The sequence below is a fragment of the Stegostoma tigrinum genome, chromosome 31 (assembly GCF_030684315.1).
Source record: "Stegostoma tigrinum isolate sSteTig4 chromosome 31, sSteTig4.hap1, whole genome shotgun sequence".
In the NCBI taxonomy this organism is placed as follows: Eukaryota; Metazoa; Chordata; class Chondrichthyes; order Orectolobiformes; family Stegostomatidae; genus Stegostoma; species Stegostoma tigrinum.
In genome coordinates, this window is record NC_081384.1 from 15,164,877 (window position 1) to 15,181,677 (window position 16,801).

At 38.5% G+C, this 16,801-nt stretch overlaps 1 protein-coding gene across 1 annotated transcript; it reads left to right on the forward strand.

The window, feature by feature from the left end:
* Positions 1-1,171: 1,171 nt before the first annotated feature.
* vps25 (vacuolar protein sorting 25 homolog) lies at positions 1,172-16,525 on the forward strand. Its single transcript, XM_048560909.2, has 6 exons — positions 1,172-1,276; positions 10,327-10,472; positions 11,113-11,166; positions 11,559-11,647; positions 14,425-14,500; positions 15,635-16,525. The coding sequence occupies exons 1-6, from the start codon at positions 1,230-1,232 to the stop codon at positions 15,745-15,747; spliced, it is 525 nt and encodes a 174-aa protein (XP_048416866.1). The 5' UTR covers positions 1,172-1,229; the 3' UTR covers positions 15,748-16,525.
* Positions 16,526-16,801: the final 276 nt, after the last annotated feature.

The window sequence follows — 16,801 nt, forward strand, 5'->3', positions numbered from 1 at the left end:
ACTCTCATAATGGCTAATGAGCCTATGTGTTAGGACTTACATTATAGCAATGTCAAGTCATGTGGAACTGGGGTGTCAATCTGTAGGGTACCAGAAATTTTCTCTCTCTTACCTCTCTTGGATTTGTTCAGTCATAATTGTTATTGTTTACTCACCCGTGTACTGATCTGGACTCATCACACCACTCCTATATATCTAACCCCAATCAACATATCCTTCTATTCACTTATCTCTCATTATCCAACTGTGCCCCTACCCATCATCATGTTACACATCTATTTTATTTCTTGCAATATAAAATTACATACTGATTTGATTTAGCCTCCAACAGGATAATTTACTTGATTTAGCAACACTTTGTCCTTTGTAACATAACTAATGTGATGTGAATATTGCGGATTGGAGACAATAGATGTTTATTATGACTAGGTGCTTCACACAAACGAAAATAGACACACTAGCATCTGGGCCAACATTAAACTATCAAGATTACAATTGAGCATGCTTCTGGTAACCTGTGCAACAATTAATTGCACACTTCGGATTCCTGATTAGCAGGAATTGAGTATGAGAACGTTTATACCCTCAGGTATAATAATAGCGATAATATAATGAGCATGTCCCCTAAGCGTATACTGACTTTCAGATATAACACTCATTTTAACCATTCCCTGGGTAGAGAAATTTCATCTGTATTTCCTGATAGACTAACTGAGACCGTGGTACTTTTGTGCTCCTGAGATGCTGCTGGGCCTGCTGTGTTCATCCAGCCTCACATTTTATTATCTTGGATTCTCCAGCATCTGCAGTTCCCATTATCACTTCCTAGTTTACTTCTTGCTTGGGCATAGTGTTCTCATTCCATGTTATTCCATACGGTTGCTACATTGTTCATACCTGAACAAAATACCAACTTATAAACAAGAAAACAAATTTTGGGCTACATTGGGAAAAAAAGTTACTGCAAATACATAACAGAACAAATGTGTATGTCTTTAAAGTTTGCAATTTTCTTTGGTCACCAATCTCTCTCCTATCGTTTAATGTTTTTTCTCTGCTTTAAAAAAAAGGAAATATTATAATAAAAGAGAGGAACAGAGGGTGGACTTGTAATGGAAAGGGGAGTCTGGGGGAAGAGCGGGATTGATAGATGTGGGACTCTTTGTGCTGGCGCGTGATGTGGGAGGGAAGCTATAAGGAAGCAGGACCTTCCTGTCCCGGCCTCCGCCATGAGTTTTGAGTGGCCTTGGCAGTATAACTTCCCTCCTTTCTACACGTAAGTCGCACTTTAACTGTTTAATCTTCAAGGAGACGCGGGGTTAACCATTAACGGATTTATACGGAAAAGCTGAGGGTGCTCCTGGAGTTTGAGGGCGAGAGAAAAGAATCACTTGCCCGCGCGGCCTGGAGAATCCCAAATGAGGAAATAGGGAGAAAGAAATGTTTCCACCCCCATCCAAATCCTACACAATTGTATCAGAACCTTTATACTCATAAAGTGTAAACTCTTTGCAATAAACTCTGGACTACTATTTGCTTTCCTAAGTACTTCCGTGTTAATTCACTGCCATTCATGTACAGTGACACACAGCTACCTCTGAAAATGACTGTTCCAACTTGTATCTTTTAAAACAAAAATCTGCTTTTTGTTTTTATTTTCTGATCAAAATGGCTGATATGGCGTACTTACCCATTGCATTCCATCTGCCACACTCTTGCTTGCACAGTTATCCTGGCTAAATCTTTTTGCAGCTTCTTTTCTTGCTCCTTGCACCCTACTTTTTGCCATCTAATTTTATATCATAAACTTGGACACGTTGGACTCAGTTCCCTCATCTAATTCATTGATTGATATCATAAATAGTTGAAGCACTGATTCATGTTGCAGAAAAGCAGCCTCAAAATGACCCATTTATTTCTGCCCTGCGTTTTGTATGTGAAATGAGTTCTTGTTCTCCTACTATATTTCCCCAAATTCTTGAACCCTATTTTTGGCTAATGACATTTTCACTTTCTTGAACAGCCTCCTGCACTGAAGTATATTGGACAATTTGTTTATCTACCATACAATAAGAACCTTTATGTACTAAATGAGGGCAAGATCCAAGGTTCCTTCAATACAGCTGCTGGGCTCCATTTATGTTTTAAATGGCAGTCACGCCTCCTGTCCCTGACCACCAACCATACCTGTACCACTTCTTCATCTCAAGACTCCAACTGCTTCCTAGATAAAAACATCCCACTAAAGCTTCCAGCTTCTTTCTTTCTTTAGAATTTAGAACACTAAGGGGTGATCTTCAAGATATTAACAGGAAAAGACAGGACAGATCAAGACAAACTATTTTGACTAGTTGGAAATTATGGAACTGGGGACATAGTCTGAGAATTAGGGCTCGATCATTCAAGAGAGATGTTAGGAAACATTTCTATATACAAAGTGCAGGTGTTTAGAACCCTCTTTCTCAAATGGTAGTGGATGCTGGATCTGTTGTTAATTTTGAATCTGTGATAGATTAATTTTTATTAAGCAAAGGTGATAAGGGGGTATAGTCCAAAGGCAGGTAGATGGAGTTAGGGCGCAGATAAGGCATGATGTCGTCGAATGGTGGAACAGGCTCAAGGGGCTGAATGGCCTACACCTGTTTCTATGTTCTTCAGCTGACTCCGGGTGAATATTCCTCACTGACATTCTTCGTGCTGCATTGCAGTACACCACCATCTTGCATAATCTTGTTTTACTTATTGTAAACAAATAAAGGCTATGCATTTAATAAGTTTTAGTTATTTGTTTGCTTCTAAAGAAATGATTTAAGTTATAAGTAGGTTAACTGGTGTGTTCTGTAAAATTATCCATGCCAGTCATATTTGTACTGTGACTTCACCCTGATTTTATTTTCTGTCTCAAAGTTAATTTTCTCTGTGCTGTATGGACTTTGACTTATATCTCAGGGACTGCTTCCTCTATGCTCCTTGCTTTCTTGGGTTCCTGAAGCTCAAACCTGCAAACTACAGAATAAATGTTTTGAACTCCAGTAGAGTTGTAAGAGTCACCAACACACTGCACAGTTTTCGACATGGGTGGGTTGAATAAGCTTCATGTATTTATGTACAGTATGTATAGTTCCAGCAACCAAAGATTTAAAGGAGTGGTATAAATGTAAAAACCTGGAGTAATGCCACATCTAGAATGTGTTGTAGGTTGCAAAACACATCGGATCTGTTGCAGGATATTGTAGGTGGCCAGTTTCAACCAATCACTCTGTATTGCTGTACTCATTCCAGCTGATTGAACAGGAGGTTGGAGAGGCTTATTAATCAGCTCATATTTTTAAAAGTTTCACAAGCCTGAAAGTCTGCCATACCTTTAATGTAACAGAAGTGTAAAACTCTTTAACAGGATAGTCATGATAGTAATAAAAATAATTAATTCTTTTTGTTTACCATTCTTCTTGGGTAACCATTGTAGCATTTGACCACCCACCGTGTAAAGCAGTAGGGTCAATCCTAAACTTATCTTTCATAGTCCTGAAATATATGATACTTCTTGCCTTCGCCAGCATGTCCGATTCTTATTTCATTCATAGAATGTGAGTACCATTGGCTAGGCCAGCATTTATTGCCATTTCTCAATTTCCTGGAGAGGGTAATGCTGAGCAGCCTTCTTGAACTGCTGTGATCCTTGAGATATAGATACACCCATAGTACTGTTGGAGGGGAATTCCAGCGTTTTGTTGCAGCAACAGTGAAGGTACGATGATATTGTTCCAAGTCAGGATGATGGGGGGCTTGGACAGAATCTACCAAGTAGGAGGGCTTCCATGCGTTGAGTATCCTTAACCATCTAAGTGGTAAGGTTCATCAGTTTAGAAAATGTTGCCAAAGGAACCTTGCTGAGTTGGTGCAGTACGTTTTATAGATAATACAAACTGCTGTCATTGTGCATCTGACGTGGTGGGGGGATGAATGTTGAAGGTGATGGATGAGTTAAATCGGACTCTATTTTCCTGTGTGGTATTGAGCTGCTTGAATGCTGTTGGAGTTGCAGCTGTCCAGGCAAGTGGAGACCATTCCTTCATACTTTACACATCATGCTTGTGGGAGGTGGATAGTCTTGTGGGAGACAAGAGGCAAGTTGTTTGCCATAAAACTCCTTGCTTCTGACTTTCTCATAACACCGGTTGTAAATAGTGTTGGTAATGTCATTGAACAGTAGGGAGAGATAGATTCTCTCTTGTATGAAATGCTCATTACCTGGCACTTTGTATGGAGCGAAAGGTACTTGGCACTTATCAGCCTGATCCTGTTTGTTTTTTAGCTCTTGCTGCATATGGAAAAGGGTTGCTTCCATATCTAAGGAAATACAAATGGTGTTGAACATTATGCAATCATCAGCAAATATCATGAGTCCTGACTTTACGATGGAGTAAATGTCATTGATGTAACAGTTTGAAGATGGTTGGGATACTACTCTGGGGAACATGTGCAGTCTTGATTTGCTAGAACTGTTTGAAATCTATCCTATTTAGCATGGTGGCACTGCCACAGAATAGGTGGAGAGTATCTTCATTTGTGAGACAGGACTGAGTCGCCAGAAGAATGTACAGTGGTCATTGGCAGATGCATCTGCAGAAGGGAGGTTGGTGAAGAGAAGGTGCAGTAGCTAGTCACTCAATCTTCTAAACCCAGTCTAGCAGCTATGTTTTTTCAGACTGGAGCAGCTCAGTCAGTAGTGGTGCTACACATGGCCCCCAACTAGAGTACTTTCTGTGTCCTTAACCACCTTTGCCTTCCAATCAGTGTTCAGCATGAAGGAGTGCTGATTCATTAGTCAGAGAGGGGATTATTGTTGGTGATAATTAGCATGAGGTTTCCATGATGTCATGAAACATTAAGAGGTAAAATTCAATGTTGAAGACTCCCAGAACAAATCTCTCTCAGCTGTGTGTAACTTTGCTTCCATCTTCAAGTCGTTTGTCCTGCCAGTGGGACAGGTCAGGTGTCTGGGGCATCAGCTGCCATTTTTAATTCCATGAATATCACTACATTTGTCTGTTGCTTAACTAGTCCATGGGACGTCTGTTCCTATTTTAGTACAAGCTCCAGATGTTATTTGACTTTGAAATAGCCTAGCAAGCCAATTAGTTGGGTGAAAAGAAATGACATCAATCTAAGTACCAAAAACAACTAGCCAGTTGTTCCTGCAAAGCTGTTGGTATTCATGTATTCCTGTCTCTCCAATGTAATGTTTGTCACAGTCTTTGCATGGGATTTTGTATATCATGTTGGTCCTGTCCATAATGGGTAAAGGGTCTTTGGTTCGAGTTAGCAGTTGGCGTAGGATTGACTTAAATTTGTGTGCCACTCTGACGCCCAGTGGTCATAGAAGTCTTTAGTCATTTCAGTTATGTTCTTGATGTGTGGTAATGTGATGAGTGTACACCAAACCAAAGAAGAATACCTCTACCAAGTATGTAAGGACAACGGATACCCAAACAGCTGGGTCCGACGATACGTCTCGCACAAACAATAACAGGCTGGTAAGGTACGCCCTGAGACACTCGTCACGTTACCATACATCAGGAACATATCCAAACTGACCACAAGACTGCTATGACCATTGGGCATCAGAGTGGCACACAAACCTATGTCAACCCCATGCCAACTGCTAACTCGAACCAAAGACCCCGTACCCACTATGGACAGAAATCAACGTGATATACAAGATCCCATGCAAAGTCTGTAACAGACATTACAATGGACAGACAGGAAGGAAACAGGCCACAGGAATACATGAACACCTACTAGCAACAAAAAGACATGACCAGTACTCCCTCATCTCCGTTCACACAGATAAGAAGAACCATCAGTTCGATTGGGACAGCATCAGGATCCTAGGACAGGCCAAACAGAGACAAGCACAGGAATTTCTAGAGGCCTGGTTCTCTTCCAAGAAGGCCATCAATAAATACGTAGAATTAGACCCTATATATACGCCCCTGTGAAGAAAAACCGGAAATGTAATCAATTCCAACGGACCCCAGAGTTTAAATTCCAGCTGGGAAAACACAACAGCACTTCCATCAGAGGCTGCAGTACCCCAGGGGGATAATGATATGTCTGCAAACTAACAAACTAGCTCAGTGAGCAAACTAACCACAGCATCCACAACCTGAGTTACAAATCTACTCAGGAATATTATGCATCCCTTTTTCTGCCTAATTGTCTTTCTGTCCCTCTGGGGTCTGTGACCACCTCTTGTTTCCTCCTTAACCACTCAACACACCCCTCCCCCACCCTGTGGCTTCAGCATTTACGTAGTACTCTTATGTCTACTCTGCTTTCTCTCTACGAATGCTGCCGGACCCACTGAGCCCCCCCCTCCGGATTTCTGTTTTTGTGTAAGTTTCCAGCATCTTCAGTTCTTTGTTTTACTAGATTACGATTGATCTGGAGTCATATTTTTGCCAGACCAGTTACAAAGCTAAAGGACATTTCTGAAGAAGGATCCTGACCTGAAACATCAATTTTTCTGCTCCTCTGATGCTGCCTGGCTTGCTCAGTTCCTCCAGCTCCGCACTGTGTTATCTCTGACTCCAGCATCGGCAATTCTTACTATCTTCGACATCAGTGAACCAGCTGAATTTTTAGAACAATCAATAATGGCTTCATAGATCACCGTTAAAATTAAATTTTAATTCAGGTATATTAATTATGTACAAATTTCAACATCTCGCTTGGTGGGATTCAAATCCATGTCTGCAGAGCACTAGATGTTAGTTCAGTGACATAACTACTACATCATTGCCTTTCCTGTCTGTTAGGAGATGTAAGCTCATGTAAGTAGGACATGTAAGCTCAAAACTATACTAAGTGTTAGACACTTCAGTAAGGGCCCTCTGGCACAACTTCTTTTGAGGATACGTTTAGGATATAATTCATCATTGCACAACGTTTGACCTAATTGTTCTGCGTGTTATTTCTATGGCTATAACCACTGAAGCTGATAGGCAACTATAGTTATGTCTGCCAATCAGATTTCATTTTTCATGTGGTTGGATTGTAGGCAGCCACTGACATTACTGACCTCCTCCAAAATATAAGAACCAACAAACAGAATGAATGATTAATTATTATAGGCTTTCGCATACAAAGATGTTCCAAGATAATTTGCAAAAGAAAAACCAAATTTGAAACCAAATCAAAAAAGGAACTATTAGTTCTCATATATGGTGAAATAAGTATTCAATAAGAGAAGGAGATAGGGAAACAGAGGTTTTGCAAAGGCATTGGTAGAGCCAATGTTATAGGGAATACACAGCATCCACAGTTGGAAGAATACAAAGTTCTTGAAAGATCATAGTTCTGTTAGAGGCTAGAGATAGGGAGGGACAAGGCCATGGAGAGATTGAACACAAGTATGTGATATTCCCCTGTTATATTGCACTTTTCTCCAGTCACAGTAGTAGGCTGGATTATCTACCTAACTATATGTATCCTATGAAATTTCTAATTGACTAAATGGAGCTGGCATTGGGTACTTAATGGATAGCTTTTCTAATTGTCTTAAATAAGTAAGTAATGAACAATTGAGTCCTGCAACCCAGAAGATGTCAAGGCAGTATTATGCATGCTACAATCTGCCTTATGTTTTGAGGTTTTTTTAATTCATTAAAGGGATGAGGGCATCGCTGGTTAGGCAGCATTTACTGCCCATCTCTAATTGCCCTGAGGGCATTTCAGAGTCAACCACATTGCTATGGGTCTGGAGTCACATATGTCAGACCAGGTAAGGATGACTGTTTCCTTCCCTAAAGGACACTAGTGAACCAGATGGGTTTTTCTGACAATCAACAATGGATTCATGATCATCATTACATTCTTAATTGCAAATATTTTTTATTGAATTCAAATTCCACCATCTGCCATGGCGGGATTCAAACACGGGTCCCCAGAACATTATCTTGGTCTCTGGATTAACTGTCCAGCAATTAATACCACAAAGCCATTGCCTCCCCTGGAACAAGGGGCGATCCACCAGAATTCCCATTCCTGATTGCCACACAGTAACTCTTGCTTTCAAGGTCCAATAAACACTACATTAGGAAAACTTTCAGTTGAATAACCTACTATTATCCAGTTTCACATATCAAATGACCAAGAAACTGGAGGGTGGCTAATGTCCATGAAAGTTACTCTGGCAATGAGTCAACGGTTTTAGGAGTGAAGGGGAGAAATGCTAAAAATTTTTATCAAAGCAGAAATCTGTGTTCAGATACTTCCCTTTTTTTTGTATTTTGCCATCTTCTTAGTGAAAAACGTTGAGCTGTAGACTTAGCAGAAAAGTCCACGCTCACCTGTGAGTCATGCTTTGCAATTCATGATCTTAAAATTGAGCTCTGTCCTCCAACCTCTGGAAGGATCTTTAAGGGAGATGTACAGTTCTTTGGATCAGTCACATGCTGAAGCCTTTACTTTGAGGGTGAAAGGGGGAAATGTAAATAATTAAATCCATTTCTGCTTGCCTAGCTTTATTAAGAAATGTAATTTTAAAGTTTAAACGAAAAATTACCAAAAGAAACAAAAGTCCAAAAGTTAACGACATACGTCAATGGATGTTTACTTTACCCATCATTAAGTCACCAATAGTGATTGTTGGTTAGGCCGGGCTGCTAAATATAGCTCAATTGCAAAAGGAAAATTTTTTTTAGAAAAGTCCAATATTCAATGTCTTACCCCAGCATTGGCAAAGAAAGAGAATCTTTCTTGGATTTATTAATTAAAACAAGTGCAACCTCTTTGTAAACATTAGTATAAAAACCTGACTGAATTCTGGTGTATAACAGGTGCGTGTTGGCCACCAAGAAGCTATCAAATACTAATTATTTTGTTTCAATCTCCAGTTTGATCTTGCCTTCTGAATTGTGTGTACGCAACCTGTCACTGGCAGGTTGAAGTACTAAGACTACTATCTGTCACTGTTTACTTCCAGGCAACAATAGGGCAATTGTAGAGGGGTGTCATCATTCCCACTTCAGAATCAAGCATCCAAACCACAGTCAGAAACCGCCACCTTTAATAGAAGTTCCACTAGTTCTCCCAAAGTGTTGTCATTCACATATAGTAGTCAGTCTTTCCAAATGGCATGCATGTTAAACGTTCTGGACAGGTGTTAGCCCTTGTCACTTCGCTTGACATTTTTTTAATAATGATCAGTATGCTAGATAGATTACAAACATTTGATCTAAGGTGAGCAATGGTAGATTGCATTTTGGATTAAAGCACGCATTAGGCAAGCAAGGACGAGTAGGGAATAGAATATTAACTACTTGGAAAGGTGTGCAGGAAGTGTGAATGAACTCTAAGTCTCATTGTAATCAGTATCTCATGAGATAAGGAAGAAGGCCAACCGAAGTTTGTCGTGTATGTGTAAAATAACTGGAGAACAATGAATACATAATTTTATGTGCAGAATAAGGGGAGTAGTTTCACAATGACTTGCATATTAACCTGGCATATTGATACGTTGACTGCATGTTACCTGGAACATACATGCTCACCTTTTGTAATTGGTCTTATATAGCACACAGCACACTTTAGGAACTTTTAAATTGGTCTACTGATCATGAGAATTATCAGGATGCGATTCACAAAACCCAATCAGTTGTTTGGTTTGAGGGTATAATCGGTTTTGCATAAGTTTATTCGGTTATTGATCAAATGATTCTTTTTATAAGGAGGGGCAATAGCCTAGTGGTATTATTGCTGGATTGTTAATCCAGAGACCCAGGTAATATTCTGGGGACCTGGATTTGAATACCACCACAGCAGATGGTGGAATTTGAATTCAATTAAAAAAATCTGGAATTAGGAGTCTAAGTGATGACCATGAATCCATTGTTGATTGTCAGAAAAACCCATCCGGTTCACTGATGTCCTATGGGAAAGGAAACTGCCATCCTTACCTGGTCTGGCCTCCAACCTCTGAGCAATTAGTGATGGACAATAAATGCTGGCCTAGCTAGTGATGCCGTCATTCCATGAATGAATTTTTAAAGAAAAAGATTATCCTGAATCCTATGCTCAAATTCTGACATGACATTCATTGAAATGTTGATTAACTAATCCACTGAAATCAGAAATATCTGAAATCTTTTTTAAAAATGTGCTTCATTTTGTTGCGATATCTCAAAGTGCTTCAGGGAGTAAATTACTTCTGGGATGTATCAGAACAAACTCTGTACTTAATTTTAAAGTGAATCATGTTAAGTTACTTAGAATGCAGAAAACACCATTATCTGTGCAGTTTGTTCTCTTGTCCATCTTTAGACTACAGCCAAATGTTAATACCCAGCGTAAGCAACTGGCAGCATGGTGTTCATTGGTGCTCTCCTATCTGCGTTATCACAAGCTTTATACTATCGATGTACTGGAAGTCCAAGAAAGCCCACTCTTCCACAATAAGAAGATCCAACGTATCCTTTACTGCGTCAGCCTTTGAGATGGAGGGATGTTGAACTTTGTTAAATGTTAGACTAGATTTTTTTTTTCTTCTTTCATATTTATCCACCCAAACTTGAATGCTCAAGTCCTCATCCTGCAGCTCAGTCATTAATCCAGCCTATCCACTTCTCCAGTCTTTCTTTGTGCACTTCTTGGGCACAAGCACTCGCATGCCATTTCCCCAAAATAATTGCCTCTCTTTGTACGTTCTCCAAGGCTCAAGTGTTCCCTCAGTCATACATGGCCTGAGTTATGAGCAAAACCAAAGATTGGACTATTGACCTCAGTCAGAGATACAGTGACATTATCTAATTATTGACAATATCTGCTTTGGTATCCCATCTGTACTGTATGTACTGGCCCTGGTGAATGAAATACCCAAAGCAAGTACTGAATGGTTCTCTCAACACTCCAATTCAGCAACGCCATCTCTTCAAAAGACAGGTTAAATGCTGTGTAGTGGACATCTTTTTTTACATTTTTACATCTGTGTATTATGTTAGGAAACAGAATCATTTAGTGGAAGAAAACTGTTTTGCCCTTAAAAGGAGAGTCAGTGCTGGTCAGTAATATCAAGGAAGCAAGATATTTCCCTTAACTTTGTTATTAAAGGCAAGTTTCCCATAGAAGCTATCCAAGTTGTATTTGAAGAACTCCGGAAAAAAGGTTGGTGCACAGGATAAAATTGAGTTTACAAGCATTTACTTGTAAAATTTCTTCTAAGCTCAGGCTAGATTTTCTTTGTAAAGTTAATAGAGCTCTAAATAACAATTGCCTCATCAAATCATAATGACATCTATATGGATACATTTTCTTTTTACTATCTAAAACACTCAGCAGGCTCTCTGGTAGCTCACCCTTAATGTCATTGCTTGCGTGAATCAAGTAGGGACAGGATTGACGAACAATCTGCTTTGATTATGGTGCCAAATAGCATGACACTAGATTTGTAAACTCATATATGATGAATGGCTGCTTGGATAACAGACGAGAGAACTGATATAGGCAGACCAAATTTGTGTTTGAGAAATTTAATTTGTAATTTGTTTTGCTTTTAGGAAACTTGGAGTGGATTGATAAAAATAAAACTCGCTGTCTCATAATGTGGAGGAGACCAGAAGAGTGGGGGAAACTTGTGTATCAGTGGGTAAGAATTTGACTTGCTGCATTCTTTCTTCATGTGTCCTCTGAACACATTCCACACACAACAGAAAACACTCTAATAAGTGTATAAAGTAGGGAGATTTTTTAAATCGTCTGAAATCTTTCTTTATTGCTGCATTTGTTTTATCAATCTTGCGGAATAGTTGATGATAGGTAGAACTTTCCTTAACAAAAACCTTTATGAATAGCAATATATCTGAACAAGATAGCATTGTGAAATCCAGTGGTTTTCAGTATTGACTGTATTAGCCTTCCATTTCACAAAAACCTAAAGAACTGTGGTTGCTGTAAATCAGAAACGAAATTATAAACTACTGGAAAAACCCGCAGGTATGGTAGCATTTGTGGAGAGAAAGCAGTATTAACATTTCATGTCCAGTGACCCCCCTTCAGTACTGTTCTAGTTCTGTTCAGTACTGTTAACTGAAAGACCTATTTACTAACCACTACCAATTCTTTTGAACTTATTACCAAACTGCTTATTTGTTAATAAGTACAAAATTGCTTTTTGACTTTTTTTTGTACTTCTGTTCTTTTTATTTTCTTTTGATTCCCAATTTAACTTGAAACGTAAATACATGCTAGTGCAGTTAGGTCAGGGTCTGGTCATACCTATTCTGTTCATTGTCAATGTCTGATTCTTGCATTATTGATGCTGATTATACAAAAAATGGTGTAAAAAATGCAAAATTCTCCTATTTACCCAATGCTAAAGTATATCAATGAGTAAAAATAGAAATAATTTTTCCTAACCTATCCTAAAATCAGAAGACTGCATCAAATTATATTGTAGTAAAACTAACTTTGGAAACTAATGCCGGAAACTCTAAGGTTTTGGAGTAGGAAAAGTGTAGCAGGAACAGGCAGCGTGTATGGAGTAAAACAATAATCATTTCAGGTCAACAATCCTTCATCAGAATTGTGCCTTCCGAAAGATTCTTGATTATCAAGGGGGTGAAAGATTATTGGGGGTTATGCAGGACTGTAGAGTTGAGGTTAAAATCAGATCAACCATGATCGTAATGAATGGTGGAGCAGGCTCTAGCGGGCAAGTGGCTACTGTTATTCCTCGTTCATATATTCAGTATCAGCGTTTACATTATATTGCTTTTGTATTTTAGGATTTTAATGCTTCAGGAAAATAAATTCTGCTTCAAAGTTGTTTTATTCTCGTTGAAATCTGTTGGTTTTCAATGGTCATCTAATACATTTATCCAGTTAACAGAGCAATGAACCAAAACTGGAAATTAGTATGTGAAATCTAATCTAGAAGTAACTCTGTAAAAACAAGACTTGCATTTATGCAGCACTTTATTATATCACAACACCTAAAGTCACTTTGCGTACAATTAATTCCATTGAGACGTAGACATTATTGTCAGCAAATGTAGCATCTCATTTTGTTTTATTCTTTTGTGGGGTGTAAACATTGCTGGCAAGGATAGACCTTATTGATTACCTTCTCAAGGGGAATTAGGAATAGAAGTGAGCTGTCGTCTTGAACAGCCTCAGTTTGTTTTGTGTGGGTACACCCACAGTGCAATTAGGAAGGGAGTCCCAGGATTTTGATCCAGCAACAGTGACAGAATGGAGATTATAATTGAAAATCAGGGTTACATGCGGCTTGAAGGAATTCACTGGTGGTGATATTTCCATGTGTCTACTGCCTTTGTCCTTCTGTGTGGTCGAGTTCAGGGCTTTGGGAGATGGGTTTAAAGGACCTCTGGACAGTAGTTGGTTCACATTGTTGCCTTGGTGGCGGAGAAAGTGACTGTTTAAGCTGGATGGAGTGTAAATTAATTGATTTGTATTGCTCTAGATATGGCTCCTGATTTACAGCAACAGCAGTTCTTGTGGTTTTTATGGCTCTAGATAGTTTTGAGATTTCTGAATGTTGTTAGAAATGAACTCATCTAGGTAAATTGTGCAAAGCAGGCTTCTAACAATGATATAGATGAGCTATAAACATTTATAGCCTAATGGAGAAAAGTTGGTCTGGTCACCAGAGAACTACTTATATTTTTTAGACTGAGGTTTAATGTACAGTGAACGGCTGAGGATCCTGGGATTGTATTCATTAGAGTTTAGAAGGTTGAGGGGAGATCTAATAGAAACTTACAAGATAATGTATGGCTTAGAAAGGGTGGACGCTGGGAACTTGTTTCCGTTAGGCAGGGAGACTAGGACCTGCGGGCACAGCCTTAGAAATGAGGAGTCATTTCTTCCAGAGAGTGGTGGGCCTGTGGAATTCATTACCACAGAGTGCAGTGGAGGCCAGGACATTAAATGTCTTCAAGGCAGAGATTGATAAATTCTTGATCTTACAAGGAATTAAGGGCTGCAGGGAAGTGGAGTTGAAATGCCCATCAGCCATGATTTAATGGCAGAGTGGACTCGATAGGCCAAAAGGCCTTACTTCCTCTCCTATGTCTTATGGTCTTATGGTCTAACATACTCCAGAATTGTGTCACTGAAGTCATTAAATATCGGTGAAACACAGCATAATGTTATAGGCATTTTTTCCAAAGCACAAGTAGTATTTGATTACCAAAATTGCATGCGTATATAAATTAATTTTAAATGGAATTGTCGCCAGTTTTCATTACTGTCCAATTTTATACCAATCCCAACAGTGACAAGGATTCAATTATCTTAAAATTTACTTTTAATTACCTTGATTATAACTGTGCCTAAACCTTCTGTGCTGACAGCCATTTGTTTTCTTTAAAGTTGGTTATGCTGGTATTAATGTCCTTGCAGGTCTCAAAGAATGCCATGACAAATTCTGTATTCACTTTTTATGAACTCTCTAATGGAGACGATACTGAAGGCGAAGGTAATGAACATTGATAATTACCAATCATTAAATGAGCACAGGGAACAATAGACCAATTGTCCTCCCTTTTTAAATTATTTGTTCTTGTATTTCTCTCCCATTGTATATTCTCACATCTCACATTTAGAATTCAACCAAGCATTCTTCTACACTTTAAACACCATCACTTTTCTACGAACTCTTTTCATTGATACTCACAAGATTCTGTGTATGATTGACAAAACTGGTTTGCCTGCTTATGATGAAAACAAGCCTTTGGGCACACAATTGTTTAAAAATAACCTTTCTTGATACGCTGTTTAGACAGTCTCTTAAGCTATACTACTTTCATAAAGATTGAAAAAATAATTTGAGATTGCTGTATTAGTTTATTACCTTATTTAGATCAAATAAATTTACAACGTAGGAGGAAATTATTTGGCCAATATATCTGTGGTAATCTTTAACTGGAGTTGTTTTTCTCCCCCATTTCCCTGCCCTTTTTTTTTTGTTTTTTTTCCCCTTCACACTCATCCATTTTTTAAATAACATTGCAGTCTTTTCCTGAGTGTGATAAAACATTGTATATTCTAACAACTCTCTCTCAGTGAAGGAGTACTTTCTAACCTTTGCCTCAGTCTCGTAGCAATTACTCAACCTGTGCTTTCTTATCTGTTTCTTTTTAACCCCTTTGGATGCAGCACATCAATCCTACATTAGGATGGATAATCTTCGACTGTCTTACTTATGTTTAATTATTAATAACATCATATTGCAAAATAAAATGAAGAATATGATTTTTCAAGAAAAAAACTTCTTTCAATCTGGAGCGTAGAGTAATCCAATAAGAATGAAAAACATTCTAATGCTGGAATCTCACATGAGCATACACTTTAGTTAGTGAATGTAAATGATAAGTAACCTTTTTATGCTTGACCTTTATCAAAAGTATCATACTGATGAAAGGTCAGATTAGAAATTATAGTTTGCATTTTTTCTAAAGGACAGGTCTTCCCTATCTTTTGGAGTAAATTCCATCATTGCAAAGAGTTTGCTAGTTTGTGCTCCATTCATCTAATACATTTCCATGGGATTACGTTGTCAAGAATGAAACCAGTCGCGCTTTCATCACTGACTCTGTTCTGTCCTTTCTAGAGTTCCATGGTTTGGAGGAGTGGCTTCTGCTACGAGCACTGCAGTCTTTGCAAGCTGAGCGAAAAGCGGAGATCATCACCCTTAATGACAGCAAAGGGGTCAAGTTCTTCTGATGTCATCCTTGCTGATCTGGGCAGTTGCTGGACACTTACACAGACTGTGTACAGAATAAAGACATTACAGTTATTGACAATGAAGATTAACACCTGAGGAAGTACATATTGATTTGCAGATCTCCAGACACCAAACAGTATGGTGTCATGTCATTGAAATTATTGTAACGCACAGCTTGGCTGCTTGCATTTACAATATCCCTTTTATTCTTGTAATCTCAAAGGAGTTACAATTTCATATACTGAATAGAAGTTGCGACGTTACTGAATGCGCTGTACTAATCCCTGTGTATGCCAACAGAGAAAATGGTTCAAAATCAGATTGTTTAGACAGAGGTGCGCAGTCCAGTTACAGACTTGAAGATTTGAAAGAGGGAATTCAAGAAAGTGTGAAGAGTAATCATTTATCTTTTAATTTTGCAATTATGCTGGGTCACAAATAAAGTTAAATTAATCAAAATAATTTGCAAAAGTGGCCCACCATCGCTCGGGTTTCAGAAAGCCTGTCAGATTGAACTTGCTCAGGGACAGTGACAGGGATTAGTTTATCCATTTCTCATTTATTATGACTATACTTCAATCTATGTATCTTTTTTCTATTTAAGCAGCGTGTTTATTTTCTATAAGTGTCTTGTAAAGCATTAATAGTGGGAGAATCCTCCACGGATACTGAGAATTAGGAGTGTTTTCATGGCTTTGAACAGATACAGTTTGTTTTTTTTGTTATATAATACTTGTAACTAGCCACAAATAAAAGGTAAGAATAATGAATGCAAAATGCAACATTGCTACCAATGAAATACAAGCCTCATGAAACTGCTAATCATTCATAATGACTACATATTGCAAATTTGATTGTGCTGGGAATTCACACACTGGGAAGATATCAGGAATAGAAGTAGATCTAATCCCTACCCAAATAGGATACAGCTAGAAATTTCCACCGTGCAATACAATCAGGCATGAAACAGAACAATAGATAACAATTTACTTTGAACTAACTTTTATCACAAGCAACCTCACCTCCCAAAAAAAACCCTTGTTTTCAGTGCTG

Bases quoted from the DNA above. Each gene is read 5' to 3' on its own strand.
- vps25 (XM_048560909.2), top strand. From the start codon at position 1,230: ATGAGTTTTGAGTGGCCTTGGCAGTATAACTTCCCTCCTTTCTACAC. The intron at 1,277-10,326 runs GTAAGTCGCACT...GTCCATCTTTAG, and splicing joins AACTTCCCTCCTTTCTACAC to ACTACAGCCAAATGTTAATA. The intron at 11,648-14,424 runs GTAAGAATTTGA...ATGTCCTTGCAG, and splicing joins GGAAACTTGTGTATCAGTGG to GTCTCAAAGAATGCCATGAC.